General features: G+C 46.8%; 1 protein-coding gene and 1 pseudogene across 1 annotated transcript; both read right to left on the bottom strand.

Moving 5' to 3' along the window:
• Positions 1-235: 235 nt before the first annotated feature.
• LOC120675156 (putative receptor protein kinase ZmPK1) lies at positions 236-3,101 on the bottom strand. Its single transcript, XM_039956239.1, has one exon. It carries the CDS (start codon positions 2,987-2,989, stop codon positions 470-472), a length of 2,520 nt encoding a protein of 839 aa, XP_039812173.1. The 5' UTR covers positions 2,990-3,101; the 3' UTR covers positions 236-469.
• A 3,911-nt stretch (positions 3,102-7,012) lies between these two features.
• LOC120674902 lies at positions 7,013-21,836 on the bottom strand (annotated as a pseudogene).
• Positions 21,837-27,049: the final 5,213 nt, after the last annotated feature.

Genomic DNA, 27,049 nt, shown 5'->3' on the forward strand with positions numbered 1-27,049 from the left:
GATGCAGCCCGGCGGAGGCGCCGGTGGGCGGTGGCCTGAGGCCGACTGCTGCCCGCCACGAGTGCACGCACGGCAGAGCGCTCGCTGGCTCGCTGCTGTCGTCTTTGCCACTCAACTGATGGGCCTTTTGCGTCCCTAACTGTAATGGGCTTATGTGCCAGCCCGCTAGTATCGGAGAGCCCAATACATTTCTTATTGCAATTTTCGTGCGAGCATTTGGCAGAGTATTGGCCAGTACAGAAAGTTTCGTTTGAGATTTGCATCTCATTATTTTGATAAAATAGTCTCTGAAATTGCATGACTAAACACTCTTAAAAGATTAAGTACGCTCTAAAGATCATCAACCAATTCGATTTTGGCGGCTTAATGATTGTAAATAGTTGTTAGCTAGTGTAACCCTGAAGAGATTTTGCAGTGACAGGCCTTACAATTTCCAAAGTGACATTTTATCGGGAGGACTCATCACGAGTCATGACCTGTACGCAGGGTGCTCGTCCTCATCGTCGCACGCCGTGAGAGCCTGGGCGATGTCATCCATGGTCGGCCGGCTGCTCCTTTCCTCCATGCACGATAAAGAAATCCTCACCATTTCCAGGGCTTGCCGGGGATTGAAGTTTCCCTGCAGCCTACCATCCACCAGAGGCACAATGTCCCCACTCGCCACCACCTGCCGCAGCGCCCGGGCGATCTGCGACATCTCCAGCCGCTCCCCGCCCGCCGTCGTCTGGTCGGAGATCCGGCTCCCCATCACGATCTCCAGCAGCACGATGCCGTAGCTGTAGACGTCGACCTTGGCGTCGACGGGCACGTTCAGCGCCCACTCCGGCGCCATGTACCCCGTCGTCCCTCTCATGTGCGACAGCTGGAAACCGCCGCCGGCGCCGTCCCTCTTGGACAGCTTGGCCAGCCCGAAGTCGGCGATCTTGGCGTCGAACTCCCGGGTGAGCAGAATGTTCTCCGGCTTCACGTCGCAGTGGATGACCCACTCCAGGCACTCGTGGTGGAGGTAGGCGAGGCCCCTGGCCGTGCCCAGCGCGATCCTGTACCGCGCGCGCCACGGCAGGGCCGCCCGATCCGTGTCGAACAGGTGCCTGTCCAGGGACTCGTTCTCCACGTACTCGTACACCAGCAGCTTGTGCCTGCTCTGGGAGCAGAACCCCCAGATCCTGACGAGGTTGATGTGGTTGATCCGCGCGATCACCGTCATCTCCGCCCAGAACTCCTCGTCGCCTCCCGCCACGCTGGTCAGCTTCTTCACGGCCACCACCTTCCCTTCGTCGAGCACGCCGCGGTACACGACGCCGGAGCCGCCCCGGCCGAGCTCTTCCTTGAAGTTCCCCGTGGCGCCCTTGAGCTCCCGGTACGTGAACCTCCTGAACTGCCCCGTGACCATCCTGTAGCCTGCCTCCAGCGAGCTGGGTATGCTCTGCTTGCTGGAGAGGAACCAACACCCCGTCGCGATGAAGATCAGATCGAGAACTCCCAGCACTCCGGCGAACGCAAACAAGTACGGCCACTCGGCGCCGTTTCTGGGTCTCCCGAGCGTGCCTGGTGACTCTTTGACGATCACGGGGACGGTAGGATCGCAGGCTATGCCTGTGGTGCTCCGCCGTGCGCTGGCCGGAGACGCCGATGAGGTGTTGAAATCCATTGGTAGTTTGATGAAGATGTTCCCGGGGAACGCTGAAGACGTGAAGCCGTTGAACAGCAGGCTTTTCGGGTAGCAGACGCCTTGGCCTTGAAGCCTGTAGGAGAAGCCGAAGCACAGGCAGTTCTCCGAGCAGATCTTCTTGCAGTACTGGAACGTGACGGATTGGTAGTACCACAGATCGTAGCCGTAGAAGTCGGTGTGCGGCATCTTGACGAACTTGTACCGTGGCTGCTGCTCCGGCGACGCCTGCTGCAGGCTGCAGTTTGTGACGCTGAACATGGGCCTGCAGCCTTTCCGCCAGTCCCGTGGGTCCACCATCTCGTACCCCGGCGCGCACGAGCACCTGAGGCTCGGCTGGTACTCGCAGACCGCGTTCGGGCCGCACAGCCCGTGCACGGAGCACGGCTGCGCCAGCGCCGCCCATGTCACCGTCCAGCCCCCGGTCGACGCGTTCAGGCTGTAGATCCTCACGTTGCCGTCCGGATCGATGGCGAGCCGTCTCTTGACGCCGGGGCCGAGGTCGGAGGCATTGACTCCCAGGTTGTCGCTCGACACGAACGCGCCGTTGTCGTCGAGGACGCCGATCCTCGAGCTGTTGTAGGTTGTTCGGCCGTTCTTGAAGGGATCGTTGCCCGGAGTCGGCCAGTAGATGCTCGAGATCTCGGGGCCGTCGTACAGGAGCCGCAGCACGTTGTCGTTGTCGTAGTAGAGGCTGAAGTAGCCCGCGACGAGCTTCGTGCGCTTGGTGAGCTGCTGCGACGGGAGCAGCGTGTCCGTCGGCCAGTCGAAGCTCTGCCACACGGTGGTGGACGGGTCGGAGATGACGAGGTTGCCGGTCTCGAGGAGGGAGATGGTCAGGGCGGCGGTGCCGCCGCCACTCGTCGTGCTCTCCCACACCGTGGTCCCGTTGGCGTCGTCGAGGGCAAGGCCACCGTCGCGGCGGAACGAGATCCTGGAGCCCCGGCCGTTCACGGGGGCGCCGGGGTTCGCCGTCCAGACCGCGGTCTTCTCCGCGGCGCCGGTGTACCAGATGGAGAACGAGAAGGCGTTCTCGCCGGCCTCCTGGAAGCCGCACGAGAAAGTGCCGTCGGGGGATGTCAGGAACGGCCGTGCGCGGTCTTCCACGGACAGAGAGGAGCCGGCGCCTACCGTGTGCTGCTGCGCCGACACCGACGGGCGCGGCACGACGGCGAGCAGCAAGATGAAGGCTAGACAGGTCCTGTATCTGCTTCCCATTTCTCCACGAGACGACGATGGTGTGCTTGTGCATGCCTTGTCCACGGCCAGAATGAACAACGCGTGGGTGCGACCGTGGTCTCGGTCGATCTCGAAGGTCATTGCTGGTCTTGCCAGTCGTATACGGTAGTATGCCGTATGGTTGCAGTTGCAGTAGATTACACCGATTCCGGGGAATTGGAACTTCGGTGTCCGAACAAAATTGTGGTCCAGATTGCCGTTTGATCAATGAAGTTAGGCAATGCCTCTTGCCAAATTGTTCGACGCCCTTACTTGATATAGGCGATGCCTCCATTATTTGTGTTTCTAGTCCAGCTGATTGGCAACAAACTGCAGAATACAATAGAATGCATGGCAATAAAGATCAAGAGAGACTGCTCAAGGTTGTCGTCAATCCTTTTTGTACGTTGTACTACTCAAGGCCGTGATTTCGGAGTTTTCGCCCGCGGACCACCGGAAGAAATTATGACCGAGACTAGAAAGAGACAGGCATGAGATCACTAATGAGAGAAGAAGATACAAGATTAGCGATGGCAAGTTGAGAACAAGCTTGCAGCACGGTCATTACTTCGTCAGCATCGAGCTTTCTAGCTTGCTTCTCTTCTTCTACTCGTCCGTTTTTATTTACACATAGTATTAAATCTGTTCTATGTCAAATTTAACTTTAACCAAATCTATAGAAAAATATAGCACCAACTATACCATCCAACATATGCATTATCGAAATATATTTCATAATAGATCCAATGAAACAAATTTGGTGTTATAAATATTATCTATTTCTTTCTATAAATTTAATCAAAGTTTATCATGTTTGACTTAAACCAAAATTAATATGATATGTAAATAAAAACAGAGGGAATATATTATTCTGATGTTGCTTCTCAAATAATAATCGACCTGATCGCTGATAGTAGGCATCGCCTGCCAACCAGGACCCTCAGCAAGTCGAATCGCCGTGAGCTTGTTCTGCTGAAAGTAGACAAAAGCGTAGGAAGTCCTGTCCGCAGGCACAAAGGGGAAGAATTCATTGAAAGATCACTCCGCGTCCCGTGCTGATCCGTTGAACTTTGATTTGCTGTCGGACCTAGATAAAAAGCAAGGAAAACGAAGTTTTGGCACTGCATGTTAAAACGTGATTGGTATGCGGATTTGGGGGCCTTTTTGCTTTTGAAACTCTACAGGAAATAGGAAGTGAAGATTTCTCAGAATCTCAGATCGGGTAAAGGACAGGGCAGTCAGATTTTGTACGACCCTTAGTGCACCTCCAACACTTTTGAATTCAAAGTATTATACTAATTTTTCAAAATAATATCTGATTTCGAAGAAGTAGTATAAAATTTTGAACTAAATAGATTGGAGGTGCATCTAAGAATCACTAAGACCTTTTGTAGTGGCTGCACCCTCAGTCGACATGGTGGTTCGAGGAACCGGTGCCACCATAGGCGAACCTTCGTGGAGAGAGAGAAGAACCGCACCAAAGTAAGCTTTTGTTCCTCACCCATTAAAAAAACTGCATGAAGCAGATTCTCCCTAGGAAATTGAGGTGGTTGTCATCCATTTGAGATGTGAGACTATTTTATTGCACGTGGGATCCATGACCACCTCAATAAAGCTTTTTTATGATAGCTAATTAGCTTGTAGGACCCACAAGTCTAGGGTGTGAGTACGTGACTGATGTTTTCTTGAGAAACTGATACCACCGCTGGAGAAGGCCTAAAGCCTGTCTGCACTCGTCATACTCTAAATTTATCCTCTAAAAAGAATATCCCTGTCTACTCATCGAGATTTTCTACTCTATACTCAGTTTTTCCACACCCGTCATACTCTACATTTCATCCTCTATACCAACTACCTGCAGATGGACCCACATGTCAGATTTTTTTTAATTTTTACTCTCCTCCCCGGTCACACTCTCTCCTACCTCCCTCCTCTCTCTCTCTCTCCCACGCGCCCCGCCCCTCCCCTGCTCCTCCCCCTCCCCTGTCCTGCGCCGCCCCTCCCCTGCTCCGCCCCTCTCTCCTCCTCCCCCGTTCCATGGCCGCCGAGCTCCCTGCGCGCGGCCATTCGGTGGCGGGGCAAGGCGCCGCGGTGACCAGTAGGCCCGGTCGGTCGCCTGCTCGCGCGGCGGCGCGGCCTAGGGCGGCGAGTGCTGGGCACGCGGCAGCACAGCCCCCTGCGCGGCGTGCGGCGGCGCGGGTGGGCGAAGCTACGCTGCAGGTGCGCGGGTGGGCGGAGCTCAGGGGCTCACGGCGGACGGCAAGTTCGGCGGCGTGTCGGAGGCGTTGTGAGTGCGGGGCGGCAGCAGAGAGCGGTGGAGGAGGAGGCTCATGCGAGTGCGGGGCGGCGGCAGCTCCATGGCTGAGGCCGGCGGAGGATTGGAGGGCGGCGTGGCGGGTGGGCGGCTCTGGCGGTCGAGCTCCGGCGGCGGCCGGATCTAGGCGTTCCGTGCGGCCTCGATCAGGGGCTTCGGCGGCGAGGGGCGAGCAGGGGCTCTTCCGGTGGGGCTTCGGCGTCCGTGGCGGCCATGGAGGAGCAGGGAAAGGGGGGCGGAAGCTCCTCGCGGCGGAACAGGAGTAGAGGAAGGCGGCGTGGCGGCCGCGGCGGGGCAGCACCGGCTGCGTGGCATGCGGCGGCGGCCCCCTCCTTCCTTCCTCTCTGGTGGAGGCGAGTGGCGGACGATGTTGAGCGCGTTGCCGCAGGCGCGGAGCACCACGTCGACCGGTAGCGGGCCTCCGTACTTGCGCGGTATCTAGCGGATCGGGAGGACGTTCGCTATTGCAGCGGACGTTTCCCAGTACCCGCTCCAGCGGTTTGTTCGGTAAAATCCGATGCTAAATTTCCGTAGCGTACCAGATAGAGGGTCCAGTGCACACAGCCTAATTGACACCTGGGGAAAAAAAAGAGGAAGAGGTGCCATCCACCCATGGGTCTCTTGCAACAGATCCGCACACAGCTCGAACCCACCCAATATCATCACAATTGCATATATAATAGTATGACAAATTTATGTTGCTTTTTTGCACTTTGTATGTAGGCCCATCTACAATTTATTTTTTTAGAAAAAAAAGGAACCGGCTGCGTGTTGTATTAATAAGAACGGAATTCCTAAACAACACTCGAGTGTTATTTTCCAAATCATCAATCGATTTTTGTTATATCCACCAGTTCTTTTCCGGTTGCATTTACTTGTTGTTTCTGTTTTGGCATGAATGCAGCCCGGCCCATCTTGTTCCTATTATTTTATTATTTGACCAATAAACGGAGTCTTCACGTTCGCTTTCAAAGTTTAGAAATTCCCACGTTAACCGAAGAAAAATAGAAAAAAAAAGTCTATATCACCCCCTCAGCTATGAGGGGTGGACTACATAACTCACTAACCTATGAAACAGTCTATATCACCTCCTGAACTTTCCAAAACCGATCAAATTACCCCCTAAAGCAGTTTCGAAAAATCATAGTAAATCACAGAAAAATAATAAAATAAAAAATCCAATTGTGTTAGACTGAAGACCAGACTTTTGATTTAACGTATGCCTTTGCCAGTCAGTCGGTATGAAAAGCCAACTCTTGTTTCATTTTAGCCCATACCAAAGCCATAGAAAATCCTAGCATTCTCCTTGGCCGCCATTGATGCCCTCAATTCCTGAATCCCACTTTTCTGATTTCCTCGCAATTTGGTAAAGTCACCCCTTCCCATCGACCAGGGCTCCCCTGAACCTAGCACTATCTCCTCTTCTATGTGCCCATAAAATGGGGAAAAAACCTAAACCCAGCTGCACGGGCGCTCAATCAGAAGATGAGAATGGCTGTGCAATAAATTGACTGACTCTTCCAAAGTATGCCATGCCAAAATCCAAAATATGCTTCCACTTGAACGCTGAAACGTGCCATATAGTAGCGGCGTAAACCAAAATTGTATAAGTTATTTTTCCTGTTTCTCTTACACCTGCTATACACCACTTGTTGGTGTTTGTACGCAGACAAACAGTTAACCATGAAGACTACTGACAGTTGGTCTCAAAAAAAAAAGACTACTGACAGTTTAGTTAGTTTGCCATCAGTCCGGGACTTCTCCCTTTTCTTAAAAAAAGAAGTTAGTTTGCCATCTGCCGCGTGGTTGTGTTACGACCTGTACGCGGGGTGCTCGTCCTCATCGTCCAACTCTGTGAGCGCCTTGGCAATCTCGTCCATAGTCGGCCTGCTCTTCTTCTCCTCAATGCACAGCAAGGAAATTCTCAACATTTCCAAGGCCTGCCGAGAATTGAACTGCCCCTGAATCCTACTGTCCACTAGGGACACGACATCCCCGCTAGGCCGCTAGCCACCACCCGCCTCACCGCCTGGGCGAGCTGCCCAGCCTCCAAGAGCACCCCATCCGCCGTCGCCTTCTGCGATATCCTCCGTCCGGTCACGATCTCCAGCAGCACGATGCAATAGCTGTAGACGTCGACCTTGGCGTTGATAGGAAGGTTCAGCGCCCACTCCGGCGCCATGTACCCCAGCGTCCCCCTCATGCGGGAGAACTGCACGCCGGAGCCGCCGTCCCTCTTGGACAGCTTGGCCAGCCCGAAGTCGGCGATCTTGGCGACGAACTCCCGCGTCAGCAGGATGTTCTCCGGCTTCACGTCGCAGTGGATGACCCACTCGAGGCACTCATGGTGGAGGTAGGCCAGGCCCCTTGCCGTGCCCACTGCGATCCTGTACCGGTCGGCCCAGGGCAGCGGCCTCCTGTCCGTGGCGAACAGGTGCCTGTCCAGCGACTCGTTCTCCACGTACTCGTACACCAGCATCCTCCTGTGCTTGCCTTCGGAGCAGAACCCCCAGGTTCGGACAAGGTTCATGTGGTTGATCCTCCCGATCACCGTCATCTCCGCCCAGAATTCCTCGTCGCCTTGTTCCACGTCTGCCAGCTTCTTCACGGCCACCACCTTGCCTTGGTCGACCACTCCACGGTACACGACGCCGGAGCCGCCCCGGCCGAGCTCTTCCTTGAAGTTTCCCGTCGCGGCTTTGAGCTCCCGGTACGAAAACCTCCTGAACTGGCCTCTGAGCATCGTGTAGCCTGCCTCTAGTGAGCTGGGCGTGCTTGGTTTGCCTGAAAGGAACCACCAACCTATTGAGCTAAAGAGAAGATCGAGAGCTCCCAGCACTCCTGCGAACGCAAACAAGTACGGCCATCTATTATCCTGGGATCCTGGGAGCGCCACGGGAACGGGATCGTTGTTAGGATTGCAAGCAAGGCTTGCGGTGCCCCGTGCAGAAACCGAGGCTGCTGTGTCGAAACTGTAAGGAACTTTGAGGTGTATGCTGCCGGTGGAATCTGGAGATTTGTAGCCGAGGAAGGGCGTGCCTTTTGCGTAGCAGACGCCTGTGCCCGTAAGCCGGTAAGAGAAGGCGGCGCAAGAGCACGTTTCCAGGCATAGTTTCTTGCAGTCCTCGAGCGAAACAGAGATGTTGAACGCCAAGTCGTATCCGTAGAAGTCGGTGTCTTGCAGCTCGACGAACTTGAACTTCTCCGCCGGCGGCGTAGCATGGATGCCGCAGCTGGTAGTGCTGGAGCTGAACATTGGCTTGCAGCCTTGGCTCCAGTCCCGCGGGTTGGCCATCTCGTATCGTATCCCGGCAAGCACGAGCATCTGAGACTTGGTAGGTATTCGCAGATCCCGTTCTCGCCGCACAACCCTTGCGTGGAGCACGGCTGCTGTAGTGCCGCCCACGAGACCGTCCAGCCTCCCGTTGACGTTTTCAGGCTGTAGATTCTCAAGTCGCTTTTTTTTTTAGAAAAGGGAATATATTTCAATATTCCAGCCTCTGCATGAAGCTGTGCATATAGCTGTATGTTATTACACACAAGTACTCAAAGAAAAAAAATTTAGTCTCAAACACAAGTCCAAAATCACCGAAAAGCAATTCTATTGCTAAAAGACCATCCATTTGAGGCAAAAATCTCCATAAACGTGGTCTCAAGCACACGACAACCCATAAAAACGTGAGGTCGGTCGTCCTCCTTCTACAGCAATGCCCAAAAACGGATCTAGTAAGTTCCTCGGAAGATAATCTGCAGAGGAGTAACAGCTCGAAAGTTGTTAAAAACCATGTCATTTCTACTTAATCAAATTGTCCAACATAAGACAGATGCTCCAACCAAAATTTTGTACATAAGTTCCTTGTTAATCCCATTTAACCACCCATTAAACATATAAAAGATACTTAGAGGCGGTGAAATATTAAAAGAAACTTGTACAATCTTCGAAATAATTCTAGCCATTTGACAATCAAAGAAAAGATGTTGAATGATTTCATCCAGACTACAAAAATAACACTCTGTACTTCCCCTCCATTGTCGACAAGCTAGATTATCTTTGGTTAGAACTACTCCTTTTTGTAAATACCATATAAAAATCTTAATTTTTAAAGGCAGTCTTAACTTCCAGATCAAATTTTTGCGAGGTGCAAGTAGACGAGCAATCAACGTTCTATACATGGACCGAACTGTAAAGTGAACATTTTGTGTTAGAGATCAAAAAAAGGTATCTCTCTGATCTGTTAATTGAACATTCGCAATTTTGGCTACTAAATTGTGCTGAGCTTGTAAATTGTTGCCAACTAAAGATCTACGAAAGGCCACATTCAAAGGATTCAATCGAAGAACCGTTGCTACCGTCACACTCTTCTTTCACACAATGTTATACAGGGATGGGTATTGATATTTAAAGGTAGTGTTATCTAGCCAGGCATCCTCCCAGAATCTAGTCTGTGACCCATCCCCCACTTTGAATTTGCCCATTCTCAAAAGAACATTTTTGGCCTTCATAAGACCCCACCAAAAATGAGAATCGCCGGGCATGTGTTCAACTTGTGTGATGGTTTTGTGTCTCAAATACTTATTTCTAAGGAGTCGTTGCCAAATGCCATCCTCATTAATGAGTTTAAACACCCATTTACTAAGTAAGCATCTATTCCGTAAGTCTAAGTCTAAGATTCCTGACCCTCCATGGTCCTTAGGTGTACACAGTACATCCCATTTTGTCAGTCTATATTTTTTCTCATGTCCATCGCTCTACCAAAAGAATCTAGATCTGTAGTAATCTAGTCTTTTAAGGACGCCACGAGGAACCTCGAAGAATAAAAGCATAAACATTGACAAATTGCTAAGGACAGAGTTAATAAGAACCAACCGACCACCAACAGAAAGCATCTTTCCTTTCCATCCACTCAATTTTTTCTGGAACGTCTCCTCCATTGTTTTCCAATCCGAGTTTCTAAGTTTTCTGTGGTGCATTGGTATACCAAGGTATCTGAAAGGAAGGGTCCCCAAATCACATCCGAAGATTTGTGAGAATTCCCTTCCTAATTCCCTAGCTTCACCATAACAGAACATCTCACTTTTATGAAAATTAATCTTAAGGCCTGACAATTGCTCAAAGGCACATAGCAAGAGCTTCATGTTCTTGGCCTCTTCTAGATCATTTTCCATAAATAGAATTGTGTTATCCGCATATTGCAAAATAGATAAGCCATCGTCCACTAGGTTTGGAACCAGACCTCTGAGCAGCCCATTGTCCTTCGCCCGTGCAATTAAAATGGCTAAAACATCTACAACGATATTGAAGAGAATAGGAGATAAATGATCTCCTTGTCTAACACCTTTTTTTGTTTGAAAGAAGTGCCCTACATTATCATTAACTTTTATCCTACAGACCCTTTTGAAGTGGTTTGCTCGATCCAAGCTGCCCATTTAGGTGCAAAACCTTTCATGCGCAACGCCTGTTGCATAAAAGGCCACTTCACCTTGTCATAAGCCTTTTCAAAATCTAGTTTAAGAATGATTCCACTTTTCTTTTTTTCTATGCAATTCATGAATTGTCTCATGAAGAACAACTCCACCCTCCATAATAAATCTACCCGGTAAGAAAGCTGTTTGGGAAGACCTAACTACCTTTTGGGCTACTAGATTAATTCTATTGGTGAGAACCTTTGTAAAAATTTTAAAACTTACATTCAACAAACAAATTGGCCTGTATTGTTGAATCATGGACGCCTCAGCTTTTTTTGGCAGTAAAGTGGTCACGCCGAAATTGAGACAATGCAAGGGTAACGTTCCTTGATGGAACTCATTGAAAAGCGCCAAAAGGTCAGGTTTTACTATGTCCCAAAAGTGCTGATAAAATTCAGCTGGGAACCCATCCGGCCCAGGTCGGTCACGCGTGCGCGGGCCAGGGGGAGGTGGGGCACGCACGGCGCTTGCGGCCGGCGATAATCGCGGTCGGCGGTCGCGAGACGAGACGGTGGCAAGGGAAAAGGGGAGAGAGCGAGGTACGGTCTTCGAGCAGAAAAGGTGGAATCGACGAATGGAATCGGATGTTGGAAATTGGGTGCTCGGGACAGAGGAAAGATTTTCGGGAGTTAGGGTTCAGGGTTTATGTGGTTTTGAGCTCAACGACGAAAAAGAGTTTTGAAAAAAAATTAGCGTGTGATTTATTTGGTGAATTTTTCGGGTCGTTACAGTCCATTGCACCGGTGCTTATCTTTTTGACCATCGGTTCAACCGGTGTTATAGAGTTTGTAGACTTGATTTCTGCTTGCATCCAGAGAAGATAGACCGATAGGGTGTCGGTCCTTCCGCCAAGCATCGGATGCACCGATGCATGGGTCATCGGTTAAACCGGTGCTACTGTTTTTCTTAATTTTCAGCTGAATTGACTTGGAGTTTGAATGTTACTTTAATTGTTTCTTCTTCCAAGTGTTTTGTTGACTTCTTTTGACTATCTTGAGCTATTTTTGAGCGAGTGTGCAAGATTTCTAAGGCCAACTCAATTTTGGTCAAGCTACTAACTCATGAACCCCTCTTAATAGTACGGTCAAGAACTAAAAACTATAAACCTTAACTAAATCAAGTGTCCTTCATCTCCTTATGACACTTGAGACTAGAAATGTCCTTAATCTTTGAAATTGAGTCCTTGGCACGCATGATTGTTTTAAATTGAGGGGTCTCCTTTCACATTTCATATGAAACTAAACTAATCATTGATTTTTCCTTCAAAACACATGTTAGTCGCATACGGTTGTCATTAATCACCGAAACTTACCATTAGCATCTATCGGCCTAGATGCGCTTCAATCTCCCACTTTTTGGTAATTGATGACAACACAAAGTAGAGATACAAAAGATATGAAATTGAAAGTGATAAACAAGCATGCATTACTGAAATAAAACACATGTAGGGACATGTCAACACAGAGCAAACACAATATCCAAAAGGCATGTCCATACACAAAATCCATGAAGATCCAATCACGCCACAAACCACCAAGCTCCCCCTATCTCTACTCCCCCTATCTATCTCCCCCTTTGGCAACAAAGCACCCAAAAGGAAGGCGATCTAGTCCTGAGCTGGAGAAGGCGGAGTCTTCATGCTAGGTCCGGTGGAGAACTGTGTGGCTGAGTCGTGGCGTCGTCGTCCGTCCAGTCTTCATCAGCTGAAGAGGACTTCTGTGTGACCGGAGTCGTCGGAGCAGCAGAAGTGGCCAGAGTGGAATTAGTAGCTGGCTCGGAGAGGACGACTATGGAGTCCGTCGGAGGGGCAGACGTGACGGGAGTCGAGTCTGGCTAAGTGGGGCGAACAGCGGACGGACGGAGAACTTCAGGCTGTGAGGGTGACTTGAAAGTGAGCGACTGAGCTGACGGGTGCTGAAGCTGATGAAGGACTTGCTGCTGCCTAAGGAACTTAGCACGCTGCTCGGCTGTCCAAACACTAGGTTGTGGAGCAGGAGCCGGAGCGGGAGTAGAAGTAGGAGCAGGGCTGGCAAACACCCCGGTCTGAAGAAGAGGTGACATCGGGAAGGACGCCAAGGGTGTCTGCACAAATCCGCCAGCAGGTGGAGCAGGAGTAGTAGGGTCGAACTGGAGCTGTTGAGGAGTGGGAAGCTGTGGCTCAGGCAGACCAGTGTGACGATAGAGCTGACTGAAGCATCCCGAGAAGAATGTGAGCATCTCCTGCTGAATCTGGGACTGCTGCTGAAGCTGTAACCTCATGGCCTCCTGCTGCTGTCGTATCCCCTCAAGCACAAGTGTCTGTGCCTCTTGCTGGCAAGCCTGCTCTGCTTGCATGCTCAGCTGAGCTGCAGCAAATCTGTCCTGCTGGTCAGAGAGCCTCTGAAGAAAGGCAGCGAGTGAATCAGGCTGAGTGACCTGAGCTGCTGAAACAGGAGGAGCAGGGGCTCTGGCTGTATCGGAAGATCCTACCTCATCATCGTGAGCACCTCGGGGGACGGTAATAGTGGGAATATAGTCCTCATCATCCTCAGAGTCCTCAGAGTCAGTGACCAAGTAGTGTGGGAGCTGGGCCTCTGCAGCTGCGAGTGAGGCATCCTCGGCTGCTGTCGGATCATCCACAACTCTGCCCTCAGCCAAAGCACGCTCATCCAGAATTCGTTGTGCCCTGCGCTGGCCTCTCGGGTCACGACGACCATCACGAGGAGTAGTAGGTGAATAAAATCTGAAATATGTCCTCGACTGCGCCTGCTCATCCATGTGAGCATTCTGACTGAGCTGAGCGAGTATCCAGCAGACCCAATGAGCAAAGGGGTGGCGACGGTGAACTATCATCCCATCCATGATCACGTTCTCTAGCTCGCAGATGAAGAAGTCGACAGGGTCAAAGTCTCGACCTGTCATGATATGCAGTAGTAGCCACTGCTGCAGAGCTGTGATCCCCTCATTGTATCCGATCCTAAACAACAGACTCTTCCTCAAAGCAAGATGTATGGTGTGAGCCACTGGAGTCAGGTTATTCGAGATCCTCGGAGTGCTAGGCAAAAATGGCTGCTGGAAAAGCAACTGACCTCCTCGTCAGACGGGAAGTGGGTCTCGTGAGGGCGATGAGGTGGCACGGTGTTCCCATAGGCCATGTAGTGGAGATAGTGAGGCTCCTCAGCAATTTGAACTCCCAGCAGGGTAGCCAATCTGGCGCGAGTCAATCTATAATGCCTCTGCTGGAACATGAAGTCAATGAACTGACGGTCCTCCTCAACAAATAGGGTGGCGTAGAAAATGCGAACCCACTCTCTGATGTATCTGGACCTCTCACTGAGCAGGGCTGGCAGTCCATCGTATTTCTCAAAGAATGGAAGAATGGGAATTCCTCCAGCTGCCACGCGAAGAGCGACCTAGTGAAGCATCTTGTGCTCACTAATCTTGATGTCCATCTGGCAGTAAGCGTGGTAAAAAGACTCCTGGAGCAGGGTGTGAAAACAACGATCAACTCCAACATCCCTCTGCTCAAGAAACCACGTCTCTGGGGTGATATATCTCAATCGTTTCACTCGGGGCCCTGGTATCCCCCTAAGATCCAACAGCTCGACCTGAGGTGGCTCTGACTCTGCATCATTGTCCTGACCAGCTACCTCTCTCTCACTGTCACGGCCTGCTACCCTGTGACTACCACCACCTCGAGTCTGTGGACGAGAGCGGGACTCAGGTGTGGTCTGAGCTGTCTCTGGCTGACGAGTATGCCCTGAGCAATGTAACAGCTGCTGTGGCTCCCCCTGAGCCTGAGGATCCCTGATTTGTAGCGAACCCTGCCTATCCGCAGCATCTGCGATTGCCTGAGCTCGCTCTCTCTCACGATCCTCACGAGTGCGCTTCTTCCTCTGCTATACCACCTGCTTGCCCTTACCCTTCTTATCTCCAGCCATCTGTCATAGAGAATCGATAGAAGATAATAGAATTAAGATAGGGAATTATGGATATACGAGATGTACACTAGAGGTAAGAATATTCTTAAGCAAAGAGTGGAGTGATATGAGCCTAAGATCTGAACTCTAGTGGATGAAGCACACTGATTTTGATTAACACGAGAAGGCAAGTGTGCGTGAGTGTGTGGGCAAAGCAGGAGTCATATGTGAACATGTGTAAGAGCAAGGATATCATATATGAAAAGGTGTGTAAAAGATGTGAAAAAGAAGGTGCATCACATGCAGTGAAAGTTCAGGATTATACCCTTGAGGTTTAGAAGCGAACCCAAGTTAAAATCGATGGAAGTAGTCTTTGAGACAATTCGTCGAACACCAGACAGGCGCCTGAGCAGGGGATGGAAACAGAGGAGCTCGGGCTGGATTCTCGTGCGTGGGAGTCTAGGAAAGGGTAGCTCACGCAGAGAGGAACCAGGGCACGTGGAGGTGACGCGGCGGCGGCGGCGGTGAGTGGCTGCGCAGCGCGTGAGTGGCGGCGCGCGGGTGCGGCACAGCCGGCGTGGTCGTGAGGCGCGAGCGTGGCGCGGGCACGGCGGAGCAGAGCTACTGCAGCGGTGGCGGCGTGCGGGCGGCGGAGCTGCGCGCGAGCGGCAGCGGAGTGGTGGCGCAGGAGTGGGGCAGGACGGTGGCGCAGCGGCGGTTTCGATTTGGAGAGGACGAAGGGGCGCGTAAGGCTGACGAGTGGGGCCCATGAGGAATATAAGAGCAACTGAATCTGCGGGCCCGCAAAACCTAAGGCACCGGAAGAACCGATGGTGCAGAGTGTTGAGCATCGGTGTAACCACCGGAGGGATTTTGACCTAGATCTGTGCGAGTTTGAACAACGGTTAAGTCAGAGGCATCGGAAGGACCGCTAGGCAGGCACCGGAGTATCCGATGGGCTTTGGTGCAATGGCCGGAGTATGTTCCAGAGACGCTGCAAGGGCCAAAGTACCACGCAGTAGCACCGGAAGAACTGCTGATTGATCGTCGGTTCATCTGCCAACCATCGGATGCACCGGTGACCGTCGGTGTAACTGTCGGAGCTTATTCCAGAGACGGTGCAGAACTTATGTCACAAGGAGTTAAGCACCGGTTGAACCGATGCGGGGGAAAACAGGGCATCGGTTTAATCGGTGGTGAAGAAAATTTCCTGCTAAACTATAAACTCTACTTCTGATCCAAATATCCAAAACCAAAGCCATAAACACTCAATTTGGACCATTTTCGAGAGACAACCTCACCCCTCAAACACTCATACATATAGTGCTCGCAAGCTTTTATATAAACATAGGCAAATTAAGATCCAAGCAAGGTTTAAACACAAAAACCAAATGTATGAGCCACTTTGCCTATGAACTTAGAGATTGAAACTTTAAGTTCGATAGGACGTGGCTCAATAGGCATGAAAGCGCAACATTGATCTTATCACCCTTATAGAGTTGATATATCATATTTAGCATGAATATCTTTCTCGAAGTGTGATTTGCTCCCTTGTGATGCTACTAACGTGATGCAATGCCAATGCAAAGCGAGAAATTAGACATGGATGCATTCTATATGACAAGCACATGCATTGCAAGAATTTGAATCTATCTTGTCAAGTTTGAACCCTTGGCAAGCTTCTTTATGATGAACCATTCTTCATGCCATGAGCGAAATCAAGACCACTGGCTCATGCAAGACCCATATTCATCACTATCTTGACAAGGTTAGACAAGCTCCTAGCATATATATACATATGAAATGCATCTATATGACAAGGCATTTACATGACGTTAGAATCATCTAGAACGTTAAGCTCACTTCGCAACCTATAAAAGGTGCTCTCATCTAGAGGTTTTGTGAAGATATCCGCCAATTGATCTTCGGAACGAACACCACAAAGTAGTATGTCATTTTTTGCCACATGATCTCTTAGAAAGTGATGGCGAATATCTATGTGCTTGGTGTGAGAGTGTTGAACCGGGTTATTAGCAATTTTAACGGCACTCTCGTTATCACAAAGGAGCGGGATCCTATCTAATACTACACCATAGTCCAAGAGGCTTTGCTTCATGTAGAGGATTTGAGCACAAAAAGCCCTGGCGGCAATATATTCCGCCTCTGCGGTTGACAAGGCCACGAAATTTTGTTTCGTTCATGACCAAGAGACTAAGGAACGCCCTAGCAAGTAGCACCCACATGATGTACTCTTGCGGTCCACACGACATCCGGCAAAGTCCGAATCCGACTATCCCAAGAATGTAAAACTAGCACCTTTGGGGTACCACAAGCTTATGCTAGGTGTATGCTTGAGATATCTAAGGATCCGCTTAACGGCACTAAGGTGTGATTCATTAGGATTAGCTTGAAGGCGGGCACATATGCATACGCTAAACATGATATCGGGCCTAGATGCGGTTAGGTAAAGAAGTGACCCAATCAAGGAACAATAGAGAGTTTGGTCAACCGCTTTACCTCCCTCATCCAAGTCAAGATGTCCATTAGTTGGCATTGGAGTCTTGATCGGCTTGCAATCATCCATCTTGAATTTCTTGAGAATATCCTTTGTATACTTTTCTTGATGGATAAAAGTCTCTTCCTTCAATTGCTTGATTTGAAACCTAAGGAATAAATTGAGCTCACCAATCATGGACATCTCGAATTCCCTAGCCATCATTTCTCCAAATTCTTTGCAAAGAGTGGGGTTAGTTGAACCAAAAATGATATCATCAACATAGATTTGACATATGAATAGCTCTTCATTGATGATTCTTGTGAATAGAGTTGTTTCCACCCTCCCGATCTTGAAGCCCTTGTTGAGAAGGAAGTCACGAAGGCGTTCATACCAAACCTTTGGCGCTTGCTTGAGCTCGTAGAGCGCCTTATGCAACCTATAAACATGATTAGGATATCTAGGGTCCTCAAACCCGGGAGACTGTTCAACAAACACCAACTCATTAATAAAACCATTTAAGAACGCACTCTTCACATCCATTTGAAAGAGTTTCATGTTGTGATGTAAAGCGTACGCTAAAAGGATACGGATGTCTTCAAGTCTTGCAACAGGGGCAAATGTTTCACCAAAATCCAACCCTTCAACTTGTGCAAAGCCCTTTGCCATAAGTCTTGCCTTATTGCGAACCACTACACCATGCTCATCTTATTTGTTGCGGAAGACCCACTTAGTACCAATGACATTCTTATCTTGAGGATGTTCTTCAAGAACCCAAACTTCATTGCGGGTGAAGTTGTTGAGCTCTTCTTGCATGGCCATCACCCAATCCGGGTCCTCAAGAGCTTCATCTACATTTGTGGGTTCCAAGCAAAAAACAAACGAGTAATGTTCACAAAAAGAGGCATATTAACGTCTACGAGTTCTTACTCCACCGGAGGGGTCACCCATGACCAAGTCAATGGGATGATTCCTTGAAGTTCTTGTGAGCCTCTCGTGTGATTGAGACGATAAATCTTCTAGTGGTTCGACATCTTGGGCTTGAGCTTGGGCTTGTTCACTTATGATGTGTGTGTCATCAAATGGAAGTTGTTCTTCAACCACTTGTTCATCTTGGGTGTCATGAGGAGGATGTGAAGCACCATCTTCTTCATCGGATGACTCATAATGGTGATGTGATGGTGTACTCTTCTCTTCAACCTTGGAGTCATCCTTGGAAGTGGCTTCAACTTGAGTGGATGAACTTAGTAGCTCCTCAACTTTCTCCTTTGGCTTGACTTGTCCAATGGCTATGTTCTTCATGACTTCCCTTAGTGGTTCATCACTTACATCATCACAAGAAAATTCTTCCCCTTAGGAGCCATTAGTCTCATCAAACTCCACATTACAAGTTTCTTCAATCATGCGTGTGGCATTATTGAATACTCGATATGTTTTAGAGTTTGATGAATAACCAACAAGAAAACCAACATCACATCTACTTTCAAACATGCATAGGTGCTTCCTTTTCTTGTAGATGTAGCACTTGCAACCGAAGACTCGGAAGTATGAGATGTTGGGCTTTCTCCCAATGAGAAGTTCATAGGGCGTCTTCTTCAAGAAGCGGTGAAGATAGACCCGGTTGGATGCATGACATGCGGTGTTCGTGGCTTTCGCCCAAAATCTTTGTGAGATGCCATAATCATCCAATATTGCTCTTACAAGAGTGATCAAGGTCCTATTCTTTCTCTCCACCACTCCATTTTGTTGGGGTGTGTAAGATGATGAGAATTTATGCTTGATGCCAATGTTATTGCAAAACTCTTCAACTTGAGTATTCCTAAACTCCGTGCCATTGTCACTCCGGGCCTTCACAACACTTGACTCAAATTCATTTTGAGCTTGCTTGACAAAAGTCTTGAAGATCCCCATAGTCTTGCTCTTGTCCTCTAAAAAGAAAGTCCAATTATATCTAGAGTAATCATCAACAATTACAAGACAATAGAGATTACCGCCAAGACTTTTTTGTAGGTGGTTGGCCCAAAAGGATCCATGTATAGTAGCTCCAAGCTTCTTGATGTTGACAAATAAGCCTTCATGGGATGTGATGATGCAAATTGCTTCCCGGCTTGACAAGCACTGCACAATTTGTTTTTGTTAAATGTATAACATCTTTGACACCAACTACCATACCTCGTTTGAAGGCCTTCTTGAGTTGGCTCATGCCAATATGAGCAATGCGGCGATGCCAAAGTCAACCCATGGAGTTCTTGGAGAAGAGACATGTCGCCAAGCTTGCACCATTAGATGGGAAATCAACAAGATAAATGTTACCATGTCGAAATTCTTTGAATATTAAGCTCTTATCCTCCTTGCTTGTCACTACAACCTCACTATCACTAAAGGTGCATATTAGTCCTAAATCATAAAGTTGAGTAATAGATAACAAATTGAAATTAACCGACTCAACAAGCAACACATTAGAGATAGAAAGATCCTTGGTAATGGCTACCTTACCCAAACCTACCACTTTACCTTTTGAGTTATCACTAAAGGTGACATGTTCATGATCGCCCACATCTTCATCTAGTGAGGTGAACATCTTTACATAGCCGATCATGTGTTGTGTACATCCGCTATCAAGCACCCAATGCTTTCCACCGGCTTTGTAGTTCACCTACACACAAATGAATCATTTTTTGAGGTTTGGGAACCCAACCAAGTTTGGGTCCTTTGACATGAGTTACTAAAGCTTTAGGAACCCATAGTTGGCTTGGTAGTTTTTCCTTCATTTGAGTGCCAATGAATTTTGCCTCAACCTTGCCACTTTTAAGCTTGCTTAATAAGAAATGATGCTCATTGAATTGAGACTTGTAGTTAGGAGGCAAGGTAGGAGGTGGGCGAGTAGGAATTGGACACTCCCTTGTATGATGCCCGGTGATGCGACAATGTTGGCAAAATAAGCCAACTTCCTTGTTGAAGCATGCCTTGAGTTCCGGGGACTTGGGACAATTTTCTGGAGGATTGGAAAATGATCCAAGTTCATTTGTCCCAAAGTGCCTTGCATTATGGAAGAGAATCTCCTTGTGCAAGTATTCTCCTCTTGTCACATTGAACATGCACTTGGTCATGCTTTCAAGTTCCTTCTCAAGTTGTTTCTCCCTATCATGGTTAGTCTTTGAACAAGAAGGAGAAATATGATGACAAGTAGTAGGGTGAGGCAACTCCACAAGATCATCACAAGAAGTGGATACATTGACTTTGATGACTTTTTTTTAGTTTCTTTTAGTTCTTCATCCAAGGCATCAAAGGCAAGATTAAGTTCTTGATACTTCATACTTAAGTTAGCATAGTCAAGCTTAAGTTTCATGTTGCATGAAGTGACTTATTAAGCACAACTACTTCCTCATGCTTAACATTCAATTTATTGTACTTAGCAAGTAACTTGTCATGCTCCTCTCTAAGTTGCTTGCTAGAAACAATACATGTATCATGAATTTCTACTACCTCATTGTGTCTAATAAGCAACTCATTATTTGAGGCCTTAAGCTTATCATATTCATTTTCAAGAACTTTGCATTTAGATTTGTATTTCTTGATCACTTGTTGGTACTTATCTAGGATGGTTTGCACTTCATTAGGAGATAAACTATGTTCACTTTCATCACTAGAGGAGTTGTTATCATCGCTCACCTTAGAGTTACCTCTTGTCATGAGATACATGGGTGGTGGAGGTAGAGGTGGCTCATCATCACCATCATCATGCATGGCAGTCCCCACTATCTTCTTCTTGGATTCATCATCACTTGAGGATTCTCCTTCGGTGATCCACTCACCAAGAAAAGCCTTTATATCTTCCTTTCTCTTGAAAGACCTCTTTTTCTTGAAGTCCTTCTCATGGTTTTTGTTTGAGTGCTTGTGTTGATTGTCATCATCATCTTGCTTCTTGTTAAGCTTTGAGGGTTCGGGACAATCATAGGAGAGATGCCCATATTTGCCACAATTGCAGCACATCTTCTTGGCATTGTCATTGCTTCTTCGGATACGGAATTTGTTCTTTTTGGGATCATAATTGTACCCTTTCTTGTTTAGTCTTGACATCATCTTGGAAGTCTTTCTCATGAGAAGTGCAAACTCAACATCACCATCCTCTTCACTTGAATCTTCACTAGCTTCATCACCACTTGAGCTTGGTGAGGGAGCCTTGCACTTGTTTTTCTTTTTGGACTTGTGATCACTCTTAGCTTTAAGTGCAAGATCCTTCTTGGCATTTGGGGGATCAACTTCACCCATGAGAAATATCTCATGAGACCGAATTTTTCCAATAACCTCACTAACTTCAAGTGTTGCAAGATCCTTCTCATAAAGCAATGCGGTGACAATGTTGTACTTGGGCTTGTGTAGAGAATGTAGGACCTTCCAGATGATGTCACTAGTAGTCAAAGGAGAAATTTCAACAGCATTAATGTCCTCAACAAGTACATTCAATCTAGCATACATTTGTTTAACTAACTCATTGGGGAAAATTTTGAAATCATTGAGTTTTTCCTTAAGCACTTGGTAATTCTCCTCACGAAACTTTGTAGACCCAACATAAATGGTCTCAAGCTCTTTCCAAATTTCGTGAGTTGTTTCCTTGCTATGGACACACGCAAAGATGTCCTCACTAAGAGCATCAAACAAAACATTCTTGGCTCTAGCATGGTACTTAACTTGGTCTTCACTCCAATCAACAACAATAGGTTTTTCGGTGACCTCCCAACATATGACATGGAGATCCTCAAGGTAACCCGTCATGTGGGCTTTCCAATAGCTATAGTTTCTCCCATTAAGTTTGGGCGGTCCACTACTCCCCGGGGCCATCTCTAAGATTTTAAGCCTATGAAAAGAGAGCCTACGCTCTGATACCAATTGAAAGGATCGAGGTCTAAGAAGAAGGAGGGTTGAATTGAGACTTTTTCAAATTTCTAGAAGATCCTTAACCTAGACTAGTATTGTCCAATCTACAAATTTGAAACCTAATAACTAGAGCACACTAGCAAAGGATCCTTAGGTAGGAAAACACACTAACATGCTTATTTTGCCTAGGGAAGACCACACTAGCAACAACAAGTCCTAAACAAAGATTCACACTACCATGCAAATTGTCCTAGTCAAACTACAAGCAAACAAGAGCTAGAGCAAGAACACAAGAATTTAATTGCTTGAAGTAAATGCAAAGGACACGAGATAACCGGATTTTTTCCCGTGGTATCGAGGAGTTGACGCTCCCCCCTAATCCATGTTGGAGCACCCACACAAGGGTATCGCTCCCTTGCTTCACCAAGGAGCAAGTGATCACTAAGAATGCTCATTCTCCATCTCCAGAACGGCGAGCTTCACACCGTGTACAAACTTCTCTTCTTGGGGCTCCCACAAACTCCAAGAGCTCACCAAGAACCTTCTGATCACCAAGACCGTCTAGGTGCCGTCAAACACCAAGAGTAACAAGCTCCTAAGCCTTCACTTGACCTACACTCAGTTGGTCCTAGCTCAAGCACACTTGCTACACTTGCAAAGGTTGAATTCTTCAAGTGTTGAACACTATCAAGCTCAAGATCATCACTCTTTTGCTCAATGCACTCTCTCTTCTTCTCAAGGGTGGCCTCAGGTATTCAATGCGTCAAAGGCAGTTCAAATGAGCCAGGGGGTGCCCTTATATAGAGTGGAGAGGGTCACATAGCCGTTGGAAGTCCACTGCAAAAAAATCGTGACCATCAGAAGAACCGACGGGTTAGAAAGTGAAGGCGTTGGTTCAACCGGTCTCTTTGTGTCCAAATAGTAGCTGTTGGCGGTTCTGACACAGTATACAGGCTTGGGTCATTACACCGGTGCATGCTCCGAAGTGGCATCGGTTTAACCGGTTCTGAAGAGGTTCACTGATCCACACAAACAAGCTCTCTGGAACATAGTACATCCAATGCACCGATGGTAGTTTCTGAAGCGTCGGATCAACCGGTGCTGAAGGCGAATCACAGCCACCCAAACATGCTCTCTGGAACAAAGTACTTCCATTGCACCGGTGCTTATCTTTTTGACCATCGGTTCAACCGGTGCTATAGAGTTTGTTGACTTGATTTCTGCTTGCATCCAGAGAAGATAGACCGACAGGGCGTCGGTCCTTCCGCCAAGCATCGGATGCACCGATGCATGGGTCATCGGTTAAACCGGTGCTACTATTTTTCTTGATTTTCAGCTGAACTGACTTGAAGTTTGAATGTTACTTTGATTGTTTCTTCTTCCAAGTGTTTTGTTGACTTCTTTTGACTATCTTGAGCTGTTTTTGAGCGAGTGTGCAAGATTTCTAAGGCCAACTCAATTTTGGTCAAGCTACTAACTCATGAACCCTTTTTAATAGTACGGTCAAGAACTAAAAACTATAAACCCTAGCTAAATCAAGTGTCCTTCATCTCCTTGTGACACTTGAGACTAGAAAGGTCCTTAATCTTTGAAATTGAGTCCTTGGCACGCATGATTGTTTTGAATTGAGGGGTCTCCTTTCACATTTTATATGAGACTAAACTAATCATTGATTTTTCCTTCAAAACACATATTAGTCGCATACGGTTGTCATTAATCACCAAAATTTACCATTAGCATCTATCGGCCTAGATGCGCTTCAACCTACTATCGAAACGATCATTACTCTTTTCATCCGGACTTCTAATCAGATTAAAATCGCCACCCACCAAAAGAGGTAGTGTTTGGCTGCTACAAGTATTAACAAATTCTGCAAGAAAGCTATCTTTGTGTTCAGGTTGAGCCGCACCATATACAGCCATTAAAACCCAACGAAAGCCATCACATTTGTTTTTAACAGTGAAAAAGACAAAAAAAAAATCACCCACCTGAGTGTTCTCTACTACAAAAGCAGATAAGTTAACTCCCAACAGAATACCTCCTGATCTGCCTTTAGGTGGGATCCAGTGCCAGAAAAACTCTCTACCCCCACAAAAATCGTCTAACATGTCCTCAGTAAAATCTCTTTTGTGGGTTTCGAGTAAGGCAATGAAATCAAGGTCCTTTTCTACAGCTATGTCACGAAGAAAATTAATTTTAGCCAAGTCCCGAAGACCTCTGCTATTCCAAAAAATATCCTTCATCTAGGAACAAAAAGTTTTTTGGTTGTCTGTCCTTTACGGGTTGGCTGCAATTTTTTAATCTTCGTCTTTCGATCCACTACCTTTTTCTTTGCTACTGAAAATTTCTTACTAGGTCTAGAAGAAAGGTCACAGAGCAGATTATTATCATCCATTAGCTCCTCCATTAAATCACCACATAGGTGACCAAGAGCCAAATGGTCAATTTCACAATCTGACTCATCTAAATCTAAATGGCTATCCTGACAAGTTTGAACAATAGAAGGAAGCTTAAATCTATCTTTTTCAACTTTCTTCATAAGCATAACAGAAGATTGAACAATATTAGCATCCTTACCAATTGAGATGCCTATGTTCTTTACTTTATCTGATATGTGCTCATCTAAAAAAAGAAAGAAAAGAATTATTATAAAGCTTACCTTCATCCACTTCCAAGTTCTTCTTAGCGACCAGATTAGCCGCCCTCGTAGTGGAATCCTCATCAGCAGTTCCTTCCCGGCGCTTGCTCCTCCTAAGTAGTGGGCTCTGGATAGCCATTGCTAGCACAGTCTTAGGAGGGGTAACCTCTCCTAGATCACCCATTGCCAGCCCATCGACACCACCACTAGCCACACCACCATTTGCGTCCTTAAGCCCCATGATAGCCTTCTCCAAGAGAGGTCCCAGGGCCAGCGAAGGTGGCTTTGACAGACTGTCCGCACTAGCTATCATCTCCTTCTCCACCTCCAAACCACCCGCAGCATGTGATGCCTGCACCATTTCTTTCCCTTGCACCATCGCAGCCAACTCCGCCGTTCCAAGTCGCTTGATGCCGGGGCCCAGTTCCGATAAATTTTCTAAAAAAAGTTATACATGTAAGTTGTATTTTGTGAAAAATTATGCTAAAATATCTTTAACAAATTTGATTGAAGAAGTTATGCGTAAAAATTGTGAATCATGAAAAATGTGCTGAAAAATATTCCCTTAGAAGTTGTTTGAGAAAAATTATATATAAAATTTATGTGCATAAGATATAAATTTTCGAAATTAGAAAATTACGGATGAGAAAAGTATAAAAAAAGGAACTTGACTGCTGTCCGAGATCATGCACGAGCAGTCATCTGGCGCGCTGATTAGAAAGTGACTGGCCAAGCTTGACTCGAGAGCGAATCAGCTCGCTTGCCTCAGCACCAGGGAAAAGTGAAAGAGGTTGTACCAAAATTAATTGATGGTGAGTTGTCCATCTTTTAATATGCAAAGTATGATATTGAACAAGCAAAGCAAAGAATTTGAAACTGCTTCTTTCTGCTTTTGAATAATTATCTGATCTTAAAATTAATTTTCACAAAAGTTAAAATTAATTTTCACAAAAGAGACCATGATTATCAAGGTTCACAATTATTTGGTCGCAAAATAGGTTCTTATCCCTTTCGTTATTTGGGGATCCCCATGCATTTTAGAAAGTTGTCGAAAAAGGTTACAAGGATTGGAAGGCAATAAAGGATAGATAGGAAAAAAAAGACTAAGTGGATGGAAAGGAAAACTCCTATCGGTAGGGGGTCTTTTGGTCCTAGTTAATTCTGTGCTCTCTAGTCTGTCTATGTTAATGCTCTCTTTTTATTAGATTCTGTTAGAAATCATCAAAAGAATTGAATACTAGAGGTCAAGATTCTTCTGGCAGATGACAGGCATAAAAACAAATATGTGTTGGTCAAATGGAACATTCTCTGCCAACCTTAAGAACAAGGAGTATTAGGGATACAAGATTAGGAATACAAAACAAATACCACATGAACAAGTGGCTTCATGAATTATGTAATGAAGAGGGTTTGTGGCAAGATTTGCTAGAAACAAATACTTGAAGAATATAACTTTAAGCCAAACAAGTAAAAAAGTGGGGGATTCACATTTTTAGTCGAGCATGATGGGGTTAGAAAACCGATTCCTAAATCTAGGAAGGTTCAAGCTGGTTAGTGGTAATCAAATTAGACTTTGGAAGGACAAATGGTTAGGTGGCTAAAAGCTGAAAGATCAGTTCCCTAATTTATTTAATATTGTACGGAGAAAACATAAAACTATTACAGAAGTACTTAGTTCGAACCTACTTAATATCTCCATCAGAAGAGCTTTAGTTGGAGATAAATTAACCAAGTGGTATAGCCTTATTGCAACTCATGTAAATAAGAGGATTGATTTGTTTATGTGAAATCTACATAAAAGTGGGGCATCCACAGTTAATTCAATTTATAGGCACCTAGTCAATAACGGTTTGAAAGCTCCGCAAAAAATTAACATATAAAGATTCCTCTCAAAATAAAAATATTTATGTGGTATATTAAAAAGGAGTGATCCTAACAAAAGACAATTTAGCTAGAAGGAATTGGAATGTGAATAAAGCATGTTGTTTTGTAGTAAGCTGGAAACTATCCAACATCTGTTTGTTGAATGTCATTATGCAAAATTTCTATGGTGTGCAATTTATATTGTGTTAGGTATACCACTATTAGTAAATATAGAATAATTATTTAATAATTGGTCTAAGCACGGAGGGCACAAGCACAATATAATTGACGGGAGCCACAGCTATATGCTGGTCAATTTGGCTCACACGGAATAATACTGAGTTTAACAATTATAGACCAAAAACTTTTTTGTATGTGCTTTTTAGGGGACACATTGGCTCCGGTGGTGAGCTTTGTTGCAGCATATTGATGACCGAAGGGAGGAGTTAGTCGAAGCATGCCAGCTTCTCGAGTCTTAAGCTTTGCAGTTCTTCGCATCCGATGGATGATTCTTCATTTTGCGTATTGTTCATTAGTTTTTAACATGGTGGGGTTTAAACTCTGAGTGTGTGATTGTGATAATTTTGGACTGATGCCTCTTTCTAGAGAG

Source organism: Panicum virgatum, chromosome 5N, assembly GCF_016808335.1.
Source record: "Panicum virgatum strain AP13 chromosome 5N, P.virgatum_v5, whole genome shotgun sequence".
NCBI lineage: Eukaryota > Viridiplantae > Streptophyta > Magnoliopsida > Poales > Poaceae > Panicum > Panicum virgatum.